The sequence below is a fragment of the Zeugodacus cucurbitae genome, chromosome 4, assembly GCF_028554725.1.
Source record: "Zeugodacus cucurbitae isolate PBARC_wt_2022May chromosome 4, idZeuCucr1.2, whole genome shotgun sequence".
In the NCBI taxonomy this organism is placed as follows: Eukaryota; Metazoa; Arthropoda; class Insecta; order Diptera; family Tephritidae; genus Zeugodacus; species Zeugodacus cucurbitae.
The window spans coordinates 36,833,686-36,851,712 of NC_071669.1; the positions used below are offsets into that span (position 1 = coordinate 36,833,686).

Sequence of the window (18,027 nt, forward strand, 5' to 3'; positions counted from 1 at the left end):
TGCAAACTTTCCTTTCTAGACCACTGCGCCGCTGCACCGGTTCTTGTGCCATTTGCTGTTTTCTGTTGGTTTTTGCTGGTTTTGCTCGCCACATTACAAGTTGTGCTGCCTGATTGCTCCTTCGACTTGCTTGTAGTCTGCACCATTAACTGCAACCAAAAGTCTTCCTGACTCGATTTACTAGCATCAACTTTAACTCTAGTCGCCGCAACTTTATTTCACTGCCTCACTGCCTTCACTTCACTTGGTTGGGACTCAGCAGTGGCAGCCTCAGCGGCAGCTGGTGCACCTCATCATCGTCATCGTTTCATTGTTCGGTACGTTGTTTCACGTGTTGTTGTTAGTGTTGTCGGTTGTTGCCATTGCCATTGAAGTGGATAAATTATTGACATAATTTAAAGTTTGCCTTCTGATACGGAAGACATCGAACTACCAGCGCTTCGGTGATGTCTTACCACCCGCCCTCCTTCCTTACTGCGCTTGGTACAAGCTTGCACTTGTTCTTGCTGGTCAAAGCGCTTTCCGCTGGTGCAATCAGTTGCCACAACCTGCGACTCGATGGCAACAGCAGGTGCGTAGGTAATGTTTAATTTGGTTGTTGTTGTTGTTGGTTAAGCAGCCTTGTAATTTGCAGCTCGCTGTTGTTCGATGGTTATTGTTTTTGTAGTTGTTGTTGCCTTGCCAGTTATCCGTAAAATGAACTGGTTCCAATAATTGAAACTATGATAAGGCAATAAATTTTGAATGATATTGTACATACATATGTTCGTTTGCTTGTATGCTTCGGTGTTCGCTTGGTTACCTCGTATAGATGACCGCCGATCGTGGTGTACTCGGTGTTGTTTGTTGCGCAAAACTGTTGGGTGTACAAATTGAATAATTTCCCTTGGTTGTTGGTTGGTGGCACAAACATGAGAATGTTGAATTCTTCGTTGGTAGTTGTTGTTTGCGAGTGCGATCGTTTTTCGCGCCACTAAATTATTGCCGATAATGACTGGGCGTCTTTGAAGGTAAGGTGAACGCGATCATTGTGTGAAGTCATTAGGATATTTTGCAGCTTTCAACTTGTCATCATAATGCGAGGTAATTCGCAGTAACGCACAGGGCATTTCGCTAATGGGATGTGCGAGTACCGTGTAGTTTATTACATCCGAAATAAATAGACAAACTTCTGTATTACTGGGTATTTTAGGCATTTTAATGAATGAATGATCGCGGGATCTTCATCTAGTTGATCAGCCTTGTACCTAATTTAACATAATCTAGAATATTTGGTTCAAGACATTTCTTGTAGCTGTTTTTGGAGAGCGTGGGAGAGTGGGAGTGGATTACATGCCACTTAGCGAAACGCCTGTGGGCATGAGCTGGTGGTCAGTCAACTCTGCAATTTCTGGTAATTTAGTCAAATGGCATTGTGTTCGAAATAACTACTTGGAAAGTATCTAGGACTCATTAATTTATAATAGTTAAAATCTAATGTCAGTCAGTGTATAACTCTAATTTTAGCTGTATTCCGAAACTACAACAACTCAACTATTGGGTTCCGTCCATACATGAGGATCTGCTGATTCGCACCTAGATTTGCTTCACCAGAGACCGATGTTCACATTGGACGCGCGTGATCTCCGTCTCCATGATTAGCCTTGTACCCAATATAGCCTAACCTGTGTCTGATGTAAACCTTAGCCACTAGCTCGGTTGAGTTTGGAATAATACGAGTCGAATATAAAGCATTCAATCATTCGACTCTAATCGAATTCAGTTCTTTATGATTTATAAATTTATATAATGTTCGCTTTAGTTTCCAGATGCAAATGTTTCTACGAAATTAAGCCTTAATTGTTAAAAAAAGCTCTTGAATTAAACTTCTTCGTAAATGACGACTCCATTGTTATTTATGCAGGTCGAGAAGTTTGAATTACTCGCTCGAATAATTAAAGATTCAGCTAACCAGGAGAAAATCTACTTTTACTGTTTGTTTTAACCAAGCAAAAATGAATTGCAACAAGCAAAACTTAAGTTGGTTTATTGCTGACAAGTTGGGACACCTGTCATCTTGACACAAACCAAGCGTTCTACATAGGTATATATATGGGTACCCTTTTCGCAAAGAAGACGCTACAGCGCTTCCGCTGACAGTGAAATATTTGTACTCTGGAAAAGTGGGCATTGAAGAAGTTGTTCCGCGAAACTAATATTCGGAGCTCACTCAACGACACTTGGCACATTGGCCGAGACGTGCCACAACGAAGTAAGAAAACAAAGGAAAAGCTATTGCCGTTTGCTCATTTGCTCTTTCGCTGTTCAGTCGTTGTCGTTGTTATTGTTGGCATTTGTTGCCATTGCTACTAAGTGTTGTTTACAACATTTACAAACAGCAACGTTTGCTCGTCTGAAAATGAGACTGTAAACCCCACAGCAACAGCAACAACAATAACAAAACGAAACGGTTTGCTCTCGTACATGAAAATTGCTGTTTTACATTGTTGTTATGGATTCTTTTGAAAACCTGCACACACATGCTTATACCCGCGTACAATACATACGAGCTTGTGTTGTTTTGTGACTTGCTTGTATAATTATTGTGGCGCTGCAGCTTGGAATCGTTGGCGTTCCTACCTCGCCTCCATTCGTACCTTTTACGGGCAGCTGCATGCCACCGCTCCAGCATCCGTAAACAAATAAGGAAGCTTGAATTTGTACAACATTCCGCGCGACCCCCACTGTGTGCCCCCGCTCTCTGCTCTCTGCTCTTCTTGCCGCCGGCTAGTCGAGCTCATTTGCTCGTGCCTACTCCGCCGTCGTTCGCCGTTCGCCGTAAACATTCAGACAGCGCGACTTGTTTGTTGTCTCTGACCATTGTCTTTTGGCCGTACTTGTGTTTATTAGCTCTACAGCTGTTGTTGTTGTTATTGTTTAGCTGAAATTTGTTTTTAACTTGTTGCGCAGCGGCAACTTTGCTATCAACACCGTTTTTTGTTTTTCATTTTTGTCTTTCGTTGTTGTTTTTTGTTTGCTTCGACTGCTATTAGCTCAGCCAAGTGTTGTTTGCAGCCAATGACCGTCGTTGCTTGTTTACCGGCAAATGGACTGCACACACACACACAACTCTACGAAAAACAAATGGGTACGCGCCCGTCCGCAGTCCATTATAAAAGCGGCGAGTCGCCTCCAGCCGCTGCCGCCAAAGCTCGATCTAAAAGCCGTTAATTAATGCTTCCTAAAAGTCAGTTTTATTTGTATTTCGGTTTGTCCGCCACTGCCCATCGTCATGTTTCCGCATTGTTTACACCACTCACTTTTCCTTTGAATTGCTTGAGCGGCCAATGCACGTACAGTTATCTGCTGCTCCCAGATAAACACCAGTAGTTCACGTACAAATATCCACACATACCTGAGTACGGCAAGTTGCTGCTGTGTGAAAGTGTTAATGTTGCGGTAATAGAAAACTTTCAAGTGTCAACAATACGCTACGAAAATGCCCTGAGTATGTATATATGCACATATGTTTGTACATATATGTAATTATGTTAAGGTGTTAGCAACTGGTAAAACTGTCGCAACTGACTGGAATATTTAATTTTCATGAATGTATGTATGTGTGTATCTATAACATTTCAGCCTGGATTTCGTATTCAAACTTATTTTTGAACATCTGGCCGTATGTCTTAACTGAAGTGTGAAATGGTATACAACAAGAAGTCAAAATGCAAATGTTTTCATTTTCCGATCAGTGCGCTAAACTGCCGTTCAAAAGCCTTTGGTCGAACAATCTGGTCCAACTTTGACCAAGGCGTCCAATCGATGCAATAGCTCACAGTAATATTATTATTGATTCTTCTACTATGTTCGACATAGTGAATTAAAATAATTCCATGAGAATCTGAAAATATTCTGGATCGGCTGACTGTTGTGTTTTGAAAAGTCGTCCGATTTTCACCATACAACAACTATTCAGCGGATTGGACTCAGGTGTGTAGATATCCATGTGCTTTGATGCCCTTAACTAGAGAATGATTTAATGAGAAGTCATAGACCTTTGAATGCATTCTGGCGATATTACGAAAGATCTAAGCCTCTTTAGCCGATGTATAATATTTAAAATATTCATTGAGATCAACTCTTTTACTAGATATTGTTGTAGAAAAGTAATTTTAATAGCCTTCTGATCCTCAGGACCACATTCATAAGAATAATACATCCCTTTATTATTAGTTCAAGTCTGTAACTGTATTACTGGGAAAATATATATTCCAAAGCATTTTATAATTATCAAGTTTTATGCATTATCTAAGGTACCATGTCTTGAAAATAAAAATTAATAAAATCCATAAACGTTTTAGAATGTCATTCAATCACAACAGATAACAGAGACTTTTTTGTTTTGCAAACAGCACTCAAGCAGTTTAAATATGTTTTAGGTCTTATTGTTTATAACAAAATTCTTTGCACCGGTAACTTTTACATACACCGAGGAATTCCAGCCACAAGTCACGCACTAGAATACCCTGGGCTAAGCGACTGATATGATCGTTAATTGTCGCACTTTTAGCTACGGCAAACGAAACGAGTTTTAAAGCATAAATACCTACACACACATATACGAGACCTAACGAAGTGTCTACCTGAAAGTCGCTTACTGAACTGAAGTTGTCAAAGTTGACTTTCAAAATTGTAAAGCACAACTGCTTTGGTGACTTATTCATTTAGAATTAAAAAATTATTTTTTTAGCATGGAACGTGAGCAATTTTAATCTGACGCTTGTTGAAATCTACCATCAAAGTTGAGCAAATTTATTTTTGGTTTCATGAGATGAAAAAGAAGATATCTAAGTGCAAGTCCAGAAATAGTTGCTCTTATACATAAGGTTTTTAAAAGTCATGAGTTTGAACAAGTGTGTATGTATGTATGTATATAAAAATGGAGACTCTACATTCATTATTTTGAATCATAATTAGATTGTCACAAAGCGTTAGCAAAAAGGATTATTTATTATATAATATATCTAAAAGGGTACTCAACATAGATACTAAGGATTAACTGAATCCTTAGTTTTGTTGTCGGATAGTAGGCATGCATCAAAATAGGTTGTTAGGTGGTACGACTTCTCTTATGAGGACACCCATTAAATCTACACCCCAATTGGTTAGAGACTATAATATATTTTTGCATTGCGATTGGCATTGATATCGGTATAGTTGTAAATGCAGATAGTAATCCTGGGTTTACATTTTTGGAAGCATTTATTAAATTATTACAACACCGTGAAACAATACGTTTTCATAAAGCAATTAATTTTATGGAGATAAATTTTGGCCAATTATTCCATTGAAGCATTCGTAAATAAATAAAAAGTATACACAGTTTCTCTACAGATAACGTTGAACATTCTTCTAGCTAAAAACTCGCAAAATACTGTAGGTAATTGGTATACAGTCACCTGTCGGCAACTATACTTGGTCTAGTATAGAAACCCAATAGGGATATAATATTAAAATTTTTGTTTGTTGTATCACTTTCACTGGATTTTAAAATATAGCAAATATATATTAAAAATTAAAGACAACGCTGCTATTAAAGAAACCACATTTGTTCGGATAATTATAAATAAATTGTTGCCTAATATCATGAAATTTATTTTGAACCAAATATGTTAAAAGTGTTCCATATTAGCTTTCCGAGGTATTCCTTTAAAGTTTAATCACAATTCTTTGTAAATAATTTTATAGAACGTGCCCAAGGCATCTATCTTGATCTAGTGAAGATTGGGGTTTATATTAAATATATAAATACTGAATTTTCCAAATGACAATCCCTAAGATTCTGTCTGAAAAGAATTCGAGATTAGTTAACTTTACTTACACAAGAATAATCTAAGATCAGTTGGTATTTTCGAAGCCACGGTATTTGGAATCTTAAATTTTTGTAGGTTGTTAGAGGTCATATTGAGATAAATAGAAGCTACGGTCAAAAATTGTTGGTTGCCAGTTGTTTTGGCCTGTTACGGAGGGCTGGACATCATTTCAAACGTGTATTAGCTGGGTGTGGCGACTAATGCGAAATGATTGTTTCAGCTCATGAAGGTAATTCGTTGACAAACACAAATGTGATACATGCAAATTCTTATGTAGGCATGTATAAGCGGAGATAAAAATCTGTGTTGCGTAGTCGCGTCTGTGGCTTGAGATGACAGCGTGCGGCTCATACTAAACGGCGGTGGCACGTTTAATGTGCCGCTTACACAAATATAGAGTTCATATTTGGAACACACGTTGCGTTTTATGTGTAACAACTTCTAAAGAAATGCTGACATAAAAGAAAAAAACAATTAAGTGTACGTACGTGTTGAAGCCTTAAGTAGACGTAGGCTTGTCACAACCACAATGAAGGCGATTATATGGACGATAATGGAAAGTTGTACAATTTCAGTGAGGATGCCAAAAGTTACCGGATCAAAACTTGTATAACTGCAAATATGTACATATGGACATATAACATATATTTTTATATTAATCAGCAAACATGTTTAAAGACATACATCATATCTGCTCTGAGCCGTCTTTTCGCCGCATACACATACATATGTGCTGGGTCCGCCTATAAAGGTACTTAAACAAGCGCATTGCGCATGCGTGTGCGCGCTATTTACAAATTAAACAACAATTAAACAACAACACAATGCGAGTGAAGTGAGTGTTGAAGCGCTGCAAAGCAAATGAACCTGTTATCAGCAGAAATTAATCAAAAGCTGCTGCTGCCAAACAGTGTGGCATCCACACACACACACCTACAGATATACACTTAGTTGCTGTTGTTGTTGTCTTTGCTTATTCCTTGAATCGCGTTGCAACAAACTCTGAGAAGCGATAAAAAATGAAATGCGAGCGCTGGGCTCGCTTTGAAGTATTGTAAACATACTTTTATCAGATATGTATGTATGAGTGTATGGGCGTGTGTGCTTGCACACGAAAAGTACCTTTCGTTTCACATTTGTATGTCGGATGAATGCACCTTTGTGGCGTTTGTTTACTCTTTTCGTTATCATTAACAGCAAATGTTGTTTTATTATTCGTTTGAGTGTACATTTAGGCAGTGTTTGTACTTGAGTGGGGCAAGTAGATGCATATGTACTTAGATAAAACATACCTACCTAGTATAGTATTGCTGCTTTGTAGACGAGGCCCCCATATGAGTTTGCACGAGTACAAGTATGTATAGCGTCTTCGTGGAAGATTCTTATCAACTGCCCACATAAAGTGGAAATAAAATAAAAAAGTATATATGCGTCTTGTACACAAATCATAAACAAAGCAATAGTCATGAAACAATTAGTACATTCAACGGTCATTATGTACTAACAATAGATATGGTCATACAAACCTAGTACATTCTAACATATAAACTCAAACAAATGTTGAACAATGTTGATGTATAGTATATATACACAGATAGAAGAGAAGGATAACCGTTCTCTTCTATAATTAGAAAAACAATTGCGCTTCTTCAAAAATATCTTCTAGACGGTTACTGAATGGGAGAGCACCCGGATTTTTAATCGCTCGAGTATTTTCAATCGACAACGTTGCTCCAATATATGCGGGCAATAGCATCGAAATATATATCATTCTTTTGACAGTCAGTACTACTTAAGCACTGTTCTTTCAAAACAAGAAACAAGCTATATACATACATAGGTGAATTTAATAAAAGGGAGTATTCGAGACATAACGGGTATTAGAACATAATGCAAAAATTTACTTAGGATGGTTAAATTTGTAGTTCAGAAACGATAAAAATCTTCTTCCCTATCTAACTACTGCGAGTACGTTCAGAGAAAAATATACTATTTTAACAAATCCGAATAATTTAACTTCAAAATACTTTCAAGAAACCCATCTCGGCATACCACTTTAAATTAAAAAAAAAATCAACCTAATCTTAAGAGCGTTTATTTTTTATGATTTGAAATGGAAATGACTTGCGCCAGTTCAAATAGGATATAAAAAGGTCTGTCTCTGCATAAAAGCGTACATTTGTACTGAGCTGAGTGATTCCGCGAACGAGCTGTCAGTGCGCACGTCTCACGGCGACAATGGCAATAAAACAAAAGCAACATCAATCTCGAGTTGCACAACACACACTTTCTGAATATCAACCAAGGCACATACATACATGTATCTATACACAATTAAATATGTATGACGCATTTGTGTCAACGTACGACTATCTGCTCCTAAGATCTTCCGCTCGAAGCCTTGCAGAGCCATGCAATGCGCATGCGTGTGGGTTTTTAGGAAATGTGCGCAAGTAGGTAAACGCATTCGAAATGCACAAGCGATTCCCTGCGTATCCGACATACATATATCTGTGCGTATACATATGCACTTATGTTTGTTGCTGTTTGCTTAGCTAGTGTAGTTGAGCACGACGCGATATGCATCTTCGTTAAGTGGCGCGGAGGCGTTGGGTTGCGCTACTGCATTCTGGAAAGGGATTTTGCTTCTACGAAATAAATTAAAAATCGGCGTAAAGAACCAGATGACCAGAAGCTCTGTTAGCCTAGCTGGCAGTTCGCACTTAAATTGTCAGCTAAAGAGGCGGCCTACTCACAGCCCACATTTCAAGTCATACTTGCGCTCTGCCACACACACATGTACACAGCATTTACAACTCTTAATCGTCAGTACTTAATTGCATCATTTAATTCTTCTATTTTCTCCTTCTTCTTCTTCTTCTTTGCAGCAGCTGCCGACGCAAAAGCACTACGTGCTCGAGACCCAAACCGCTCCAGCTCCCGCCGCATTGGCGCTGTCTTCCACGAGCAGAATTGTAGCGACAGCGCAGCAGACGCAAGTGCAGACCAAATCGTTGCGTAAGAGTCCACAACAACAAAAGCTCACATCTTCCGTCGAACAAAAACAGTTTGAGCATAAACAACAACACAAACATGTGAAGAATCTGCCACAAGCTGAACTGCATTCAAAGCAGCCAGCCCATCAAACGGCGAACGCGAGGGCAGCGGTCGCACCTGCGCCACCCGCGTTCGTTCCCTCGCGTGCAGCCGTGGGTGCGCACACACAAACATCTTACATTATTCGCAAGGACATAAAAAGTTTCAATTTCTCCGACATCGAAGTAAACGAGGAGGATGCGACGGCGGCGGCGCGGCTGGACGATCTGGCGCGTCGCAGTCGTAACGGTGAGCTACTGCACGACTTGTGGCAGCGCGCCGTTACGGCGACACCACAGCCGCCGATCACTGAACTCGATGACATTTTCATTAGCGTCAAGACAACGAAAAATTATCACGACACTCGTTTGGCGCTGATCATCAAGACGTGGTTCCAATTGGCGCGCGATCAGGTGAGTGCGAATGCGATTGTCTGACTTCAGTTCGGGTATATACATACGTACATAGGGTGTAGATAGATAGGCACGAAGTAAAGTGCATGACTGAGTTCACTGCGATCGGCATGTTCGGTTAGCGAATTCGTTGCTGCTGGAGGATGACACCTAATTGGTGCAATTTAATTGTAGGGAAAACCACAGGCTTGAAGTAGCTCTGCTGATAGCTAATTATGACCAAACTTTTGCTTGCTATTGACACGGTGATCGGGGTCAGTTTTGAGGCGTTAATGAGGTTAAAGTACTTAATGGGACGCAAAGCGCGAAGATCGTGTCTGCCAATGCAGATATTCGATTTCACAAAGAGTCTGTGGCTCAAATTAAATCTCAACGTAAATGTTTGTAGTTTTAGTAAGATACCAGGAAAGGCTTCAGTGGTCCACCAGAGCAATGTTTTTTTCCCAATTTTGGAAGTGATTTGATAATCGTTACAGCGACTGATCGACAGCTTATAGGTTGTCAGCAGAGCGTAATTACAACCAATATGAGTGGGAAAAGTCATTTTATGTGTTTAAGAAAATTAATTTTTCGATTAAAGGCCGCAACTATTAGTTAATATTTACTTTTCAAGCAGATTTATATATTAGAAATGAATCAAATGTATTGGTGACAACTGACAGAACAGTGACAAGTGCGATTGTCTGGCTTTAAGGATGAACGTCTTTGTTCACTCTGCCGACTATTAATATCAATGAATGTTCCCAACAATGTTAGTCTGTACTTAAGTACATATGTCTAAATGTTATGTTAGAACATATGCGCTTAGGTAGCATTGAACTTTATGAACTAGTAAATATTTGTACTCAACGCCTTACCCCCGATTCCCACGCACCAAGCGATTTCAATTGACTTAGGGTGCGGTTGTAAAGAACTTTAGGGGAGCGAAATTCTTCTCACAGACAATCGAAGGATATTCATACGAATAAAACTCTTCTCCAAAGAGCAGTGGAAACTTCAGTTGTCAACGAATATGCGTATGGCATTGACATATGTATCTTAAGCGCCCTCTTGCGACTGCAAACACACACGCTTGAATACAGTTATACTTAATGTAGATGAATGTCATAAGGGGAGAATTGTCACACCACGAGGGCATATGGTCTGACAATTCTTTTCCACTGCAATTGTTGCGTTACAACTGCAGTGAGAGTGACACATCTACATATGTTGCACTTGTTTGTAACTGTGTGCATGCAATGGCGAAGTAAATATTTACACGAAATGTCGCTTAGCAATCGCTCGGAAAATGAGGGGAAACGCATTATTGTCGGTGCAACGATATGCAACAGATGCACTCGGATATATTTGATTTATGAAGTGGGAAGCAGAATTCCTCTGCACTTAATTAAATTTCAATAAGAAAGGGAGAGTAATAAGAAGACACTCTACCGCATATCAACGCACTTTCAAAATCACTATTGTTGCCCGTCTTTGTTGTTGTTGTATATGTAAATGTATTCTTTTCGTTGCTCCCAAAGCCAATTAATGACTGTTGCTGCTGAAAGAGACGAGCGTCGCGCAGACATTAATATGGATTTTGTATTGAAAGATTTGTATATTTGCTTTTGATTATTAAATTGTTTTTGTATTGATTTGTATGACAGACGTGAAAGCTTTCAATGCGACTATTTATAAGCTCATTAGCAAAACAAATTCGATGAAAACGGCGATAAAATTCATTATGCAAATAAGTGCCGCTGGGTTCTGGGAAACTTTGTGGTAGTGAGATTTACTCTGCTTAGGTGCCATCCATAAAGGCTTACACAAGAAGTAACCAAAAAGCATTTAGCTAAACATATGAAACATTTATAACCGACCTCATTAAAGACATTTGTGATTTGACATCACTTTTTATTTTTTTATCCAAGAAAATTGATTTCGTCACTTTTTTGGCGAATGTAGAGAACGACATCGTTATTTTTTTATAATTTTTATAGGATTAATGTTTTTCTCAAGAAATCTGCTTTAAATATTGTGAATATGTATACATATGTCTGTATCACTTGAGATGCTTATTTGGGTGATAAAGCTGTCAGCGATTGGCTAAGTGTTATGGACAAGTCAATAGAACGCACTATCCCGTAAATCAAAGAGACAGACAGCACTTATGGTGCCAGCCTGCGCTAAAATTTCCTCTTAATCATGCGCTATAGTGTTGCTCCATTTTCTTAGGTGGAGAAATACTTAAATCTCCGCAAAACTATATTTTGTCATCCCTTTGTTTCGAGTCTGTGCCTTATGTTCTATTTAATGAATTAAACTTAATTGTATTGTGTATTGTAATTTTTGTCAACAATTTTTCCTTTGAGTCGTTTTTACCAATGTGAATAGTCCACATATGTAAGGCAAAATTTGGCAGCACTCAGCAAGCGACGATAGAATTTTTAATGAGCTATCCGTATACTCTCCTGCACGAGTTCAAATAGATAACTTTGTTGTTGCTTTCACATGTAAAATTTTTGACAGGTGAGCAGCGCCCAAAGATAGCGAGCAGAGAAGTGACCAATCGATGACAGCTAAATGAACTTAAAAATTTTTCGTACTAATAAATTTATTATTTCTAAAATTATTTTGCAGAACTATAGGCTTCTTTTTACATGAACCCTAAAACCTTATAAAATCTTTTCGAAGATCTAACACTGTTGTGGCATTCTCTTTCATTGCACTCTGTTTCCTCACTGCATGGTTCCGAACCATCACTTTTCAGCTTCGATCTCTAAATATTTTCTGAGCTGATCTCGCTGTTAGCATTTTTCAATCATTTGCTATACGTTTTACGAATACTTCGGATGGGAACAAACTTTTGCTTGACTTTAGTCGGTGTTTTTTGTTACCTATTACGTTACAGAGCTGACAGCAGGTTTGCAAAAATATAAAAATTAACTTTGCTATTGCCTAATTCTGTAATGATGAAAAATCAAAACGTATGTATTTATCATTTTTAAGCTCTAAATGAAGTTTGTTTTTGGAAACAAAGATTTAGTTAGATTCAGAATCCTCTTCAATATTTAATAGAAGATTTCTGATACCTTCGGTGAGTCCTTTGAGGATGCATATCCATACATACATGTGTTGCACCGACAATAATGAAAATGTCGCATCGCAAAAGGGAATTTCACTTCGAGGATAAATGTCCGTGCGGAAAATATATGCAGACTCACGCATTTGCTGGGTTTGTTGAAAACATTTATTTGTTTACTGCTTATTTGCGTTGTCACATTGCATTCGTGGTATTTATTTACCACTTTTGTTGTTGTTGTTGTTGCATGTTGTCGTGTCAAGAATTAAAATCGAAGAGCGACGTGGCCGACACACCAGCGTTTATGCTTAATAGAAAAGTGCGGATAAACAGTGACAACAACTCATATTTTAGACGCACATAAACGCCTTGGCAAATGGCAAATAAACGTGATGAGCACGTTCGCCAAAGGCAACCGCTAACACACACACATATACACACGCAGAGAGATGCACAGACACTTATTTATATATGACTATGACTTTGACTGCTAAATGGTTGCGACGGCATTAGTTGCTACGCTGCTGTTATCTGCCTTGTTGTTTTGTGCTGGCAGTGCGAGACACAACAACAACTACAACATTGAAAACAACCAACGGCAACGGGCGACTAGTCAAATAAACACTACTTTGTGGTTGCTGCTTTCTCTGCGACGCACCGACTCCACCACCGCAGACCCAAGTCCATTCTGCCTTTGTAGTCGTATCTACTATTTGTAGATACATACATATAAACAATCGTATTTGAATTTTCTTTGATTTGTGCTTGTCTTCGGTGCCTAGCTTATTCGCCACGCTGCTTTTCCACTGCACTCTCCTGCGGTTCCAATGTTGCGCATGCATTTGTGTGTGTGCGCCGTGTTGACAAAGTACCGCGGGCTACAAAAGAAAAGCGCTGCGGTGCGGTGCGCGGCGGCAGCGGCGAGAGTGGCAATGAAATAAAAATATTTTCCAGCTCTGCGGTGCGTGTTTGCGCATTGAATATCAATAAAGTGTTGGCCACGAGAAAAATACAATACGGCAAATGGATGGCCGGTTGACGGCGTTGGCCAATGCATAATTTTGATTTAAATTTCGTTCCAGTTGCTTACACATACATACATATATAGGTGTATATGTTTTTGAGTTGGTTGTATTGGTAAGCATTATTAATTGCATGCCTCGAAGAGGATCCATGATTGTGCAATCAAATACCTGTGTATTTGTGCATTCCACAAGCAGCAATATTTGCAATCAAACATGCTGTAACCTGACGCTAATTTGCACAGGGATACACGCACACACAAACATACGCAAAACACGGTTTGGCATTCTGTTTGGCAGCTGTGTAAATTTGCTCCCGTGGAATGCTTTTTGCATGAGACTCGCATGCAGCAGGTGCATCATAATTGCTTTCTGTGTAGGCAATTATTTGATAGTCCAATTTCGATGAGATACTTCACTACTTTTCTAATCAGCACTGTGTTCCGTCATGCCATAAAAATCGCGGTGCTCACCAAACGCTCGGCGACTAAAGTGAAACGAACATCAGTTTAAGTGCGAGTCGTTAGTGAGGCCATTGCGAGCGGCGCAAGAAAATTGCCAACAACCAACCATGTAAGAGCAAGTAAGAGCAATTTTCGCCAACTAAGGAGCTCGTAAATCGTTCCACCATTTAAAGTGGAACGATGCAGCGGCGGCGGTCCATAAATTGTGCGATTTACTACTGGCATGGCGATAACCGGCATAGGTGCGCATGCGTCGGATGCTTGTGTGGACATGTGTCGACCATCGCATACAATGTACATTAGTATTATATATATATATCTATGTATATACATAACACATATGAATGCCTTTATATGACACGATAAGTATATATGTATTTTTCTATAAAGACATTGCAAGTTTCTGCTGCATTTTCGCGCTATGAAAACCATACATACCTCATAACATGTATGTATATGAATTACGTTCAATAAAGTATTCCGTTCGACTTGATTGCACCGCTTCTCATCGATCCACCAATTTGCACAACTCGATCTACTTCTGCATGCATTGCGCATTTTTGCAATTGTTAGGTGTTGTTGTTGTTTTTATTGTTTGTTGCTGCTGTCGTTGCCATCAAAGTTGCAGACAATTTCTTCTATAATTTTTCTATCTTCCATTATGGTGTCGCACATCTCCTTGGTCTTTGTCTGTCACCATCGCGTTCCTGCTGCCATCTTTGGTGACAACGACAACACTGCAGCAGTGAGAAAGGTAAGGAAAAAGAAAAACAAAAACATTGTTTGTCACAATGGTTAAAGGAAAATGGTCGCAGCACACAGTGTGCTGCTGACCATATCAATATAAATAATACGGGCCGCGTTCAATTCGCTAAGCGTTAGAGAGTAGCGAATCGAACACATTATATGTACTATTGAATGCCAGGAATAAAAAAATTGCTAAAGATGTCTATCTTATAAATGTCGAATCGATGATGGCTACAACATTTTCAGGAAAAACTGGACCGAAAGGGTATATGTGATCTGAAAGAGCTCCTTAATTGCATATTGCTTTGTGAATTGATTTTTAAATGACGATGAAACCTCAATAAACAATGCGATAGCAGACTTTTCCGGGAAAATTTGGATTCAGTTCTGTATTATTTTGTACTATCTTCCCCACAATTCTAGAACTCTCTTATTCAAGTTAGTTCAAACTTCTCTGGTGCATAGCGAATAGATTTCTTGCGCTCTAACATTAAATCAAATTTAATGATTATTGCAGTAATAACGCGTTTTGTGTGGATTTATCGCCTTCGTGTGTCACCGTACTCGTGTTGAATATCGCTAAATTGTTATTGGTCGTTAGTTGGTGGTGATGCCCGTTGATTGCGGTGTTGAGCGAGTGAGCTTTGTTTGTCACTTCTCGTCGCTTGTCCACCGCACTGCATGGAGTTTTCAATTATCTAGGTTTCAATGTATTTGCATTCAATGTGGTAACCGTTAAAATGGAACTATCTACTCTCCTAAGGCGCTTTAGTTAACTGTCGAACCACTCTATTCCACTGTAGCAAAATATACAGTTAGTGGTTGACGAAGTAGTGCAAAAGTAATTTTGTAACTTTTATGATATTGCGATGTATAAATTGCACTTGTTGCCTTGTTTATTGGTTGTTTGTTAGTTAAACAAAGTGCTCAATATTTAAATTGAAGCGGCTAGATAACTGTATGTGTGCACTTACATGCATGTATGTGTGGGTATGTGTACGTTTAAAAAATTTATGAAACAGTAAATGGAGGCTCTATTTTAATTAAAAATTCCAAATAAATTTATGGAAAAAATTAAAATATATAATAGTTTATTTATATGTATATACAGATGCGAGTATAAACACAGGACTGATTGGTGATACATGCACATTATTTAAAGATAAATCGATTAAAAATTATATAATTATTTATTATTTGCACAATGAGTCGGGGTTTGCCATTTAGAGTTGATATTTTATCTATTGATTTGTGCATAGTCCATTAAGACCAGTGAAATATTTTTTAAAACCACATATTAGTTAACTCTGTATTGTGAGAGACACGTAACTCCCCTTATTATGAAAGACAATTGGGGTATAGTTGACTACCTACTTGCACTGCCTACTATAACAGTGTTTTGTACATCGTGTGACTACTGTTTAGGATAAAATGAGAATATATTCCTAATTATATTTTGGGCAAGCTTAGTTTAATGTTGTAAACCAAAAACGATAATAAATATATTTTTCTTTAATTATTTTTAAGGGTCCCCTTAATCGATTTCCCCATTTATCGATTTCAAATTTTGACGACTCTCAATGGGCTGGCAAATGAATATAAATTATTTTTTAGGGTTGTAACTTTGTACATATTTATTTGAAGACTTAAAAAAAATAAAAAAAATTTACACAATTTTTTGTTGTTGTTGTTTTTTGTGATCAAACGAAAGCCCTTATTTTCGGCGACGCATGTGATTTCCGCTCACTGGTACATATGAAACCGAAAATTCCAACGGGATTAGAAAGAGTACAAGTTTGGCTCTGGTATGAACTATGATTAATAATTTCGCACAAAAATTAACCAAATGGCGGATCTTTGAAATTTTTTGTTTGAAAATCGCCTTTTTCAGCCACAAATCAAGTTTAAAAGTAAAAAAGATCTTCACCGATTTGATTTATTCTAGTTCATACTATATATGTATAGAATAACGTATTAAAATTTTGAACCGATTGGATTAATAGGTTTTGAGTAAACTCATGCACCAGTCGTAAAAACACTTTTCGAAAAAAAACGCGTCTAAAGTTTTGAGTTTTTATAAGACCTACCTACGCTTCCACCATAAAACGGTTATATCTTCAAGAGTTTTGAAATTTTCACAGAATATTTTAAAGAAACATTCTTGAATAGTAATAGGTTCGAATTAAATAACAAAAACGATTTTTTGAAATAGAGAATGGGGGGTCACCTTAAGTTGAAATAGGGAATAATTGGACATTTTAACGCAGAGTTGCACCACAAGTGCTGCCTGTTTGTTTCAAGAACTTGCTACTTTGTTCGATTGGCTTCTCTCCAACGCTTAGCTAACCGAAATCAGCTATTAACTACAAGATGTAAATTGTATATGTGTACATATGTTTAATGAATTATCTTTATTGGTAATTATTTGCTCGTATAAAAAATCTGTATTCACTGTCTGTGACGTCTGTAGCAGAACTTTAATGAAAGCATTTCAAAAAAGCTTTATTCCGATTTAAACTACATTACAAATTAAATGATTTTCAATCGTGCAGCTTTAGCACGGCGACCGTCCACCGCACAATGTCACAATTTTCAAATACCCAAGGGCTGCATCAAGTCCTTTCCCTTATATGTGTGTATACCGAAGACATTGAAGTGCGGCATTCACCGCAGCGGGCAGCCGCGTACAAAGTGCCGCCTTTCTTTCGGCGATCTCGTTAGGACGAATTAAATGTGGCTATGGCCTAAGGTGAATTTTAAGCAGCACGGGGACCCAGAAAGACTGCATCAACCACATTGTCGTTGCCCCAAGTGACCAGCTGCTTAACAATGTCGAAAAAGAAAATTGAAGGCGAAAGAAAACACGTTGAGGAAAACTCAGCTAAGCGACAATGCCAAGGCGGTGCATTTGGAAAGAATTGAGTTGAAAGTATTTAGAGTAGTGTGCTTACGAAGGCCCACAACAGCAGTATAAATATCAGCGACTCCACATATGCAGATACATGGTAATATGTTTGTACGCAAGGCAGCCAAGTGGAGTAGCAAACAATATGCCGTCTGTCAGCTTATGGATTTATTGCGCATGCGCGCCAAACTCGCGCAAATGCAGGAACAACAGTTTGCAACTGCAGAATGTGTGGTAAATGCAAAAGTAATAAAAACAAAAATACTTGACTGCAACGAATGGCTTGCTTTCTCTTGCCTCTATCCCGTGGGCACTCTTTTGCCATCACAAACACACACATATATATGTACATGTATTTGTATAAATGTGCGCGGCTACAGTAGTACTTGCGGCAATTGTGCACATTCACCATTTCCGTCTTTAAGCCAATTTGATTTTGTTTTACCATAAATTTGCATTTCGTC

General features: G+C 38.4%; 1 protein-coding gene across 2 annotated transcripts in view; it reads left to right on the plus strand.

Annotated features, from left to right (window-relative positions):
- Positions 1-18,027, plus strand: part of LOC105211553 (fringe glycosyltransferase) — an 80,038-nt gene that overhangs the window by 11,319 nt on the left and 50,692 nt on the right. Inside the window, exon 2 of one of the 2 annotated variants that reach the window (XM_011183050.3) lies at positions 8,747-9,364. In XM_011183050.3, coding sequence (XP_011181352.2) covers positions 8,747-9,364 — 618 coding nt within the window. Of the gene's footprint in view, positions 1-8,743; positions 9,365-18,027 lie in introns of both variants that reach the window. The other variant, XM_011183049.3, reaches the window with a different exon arrangement.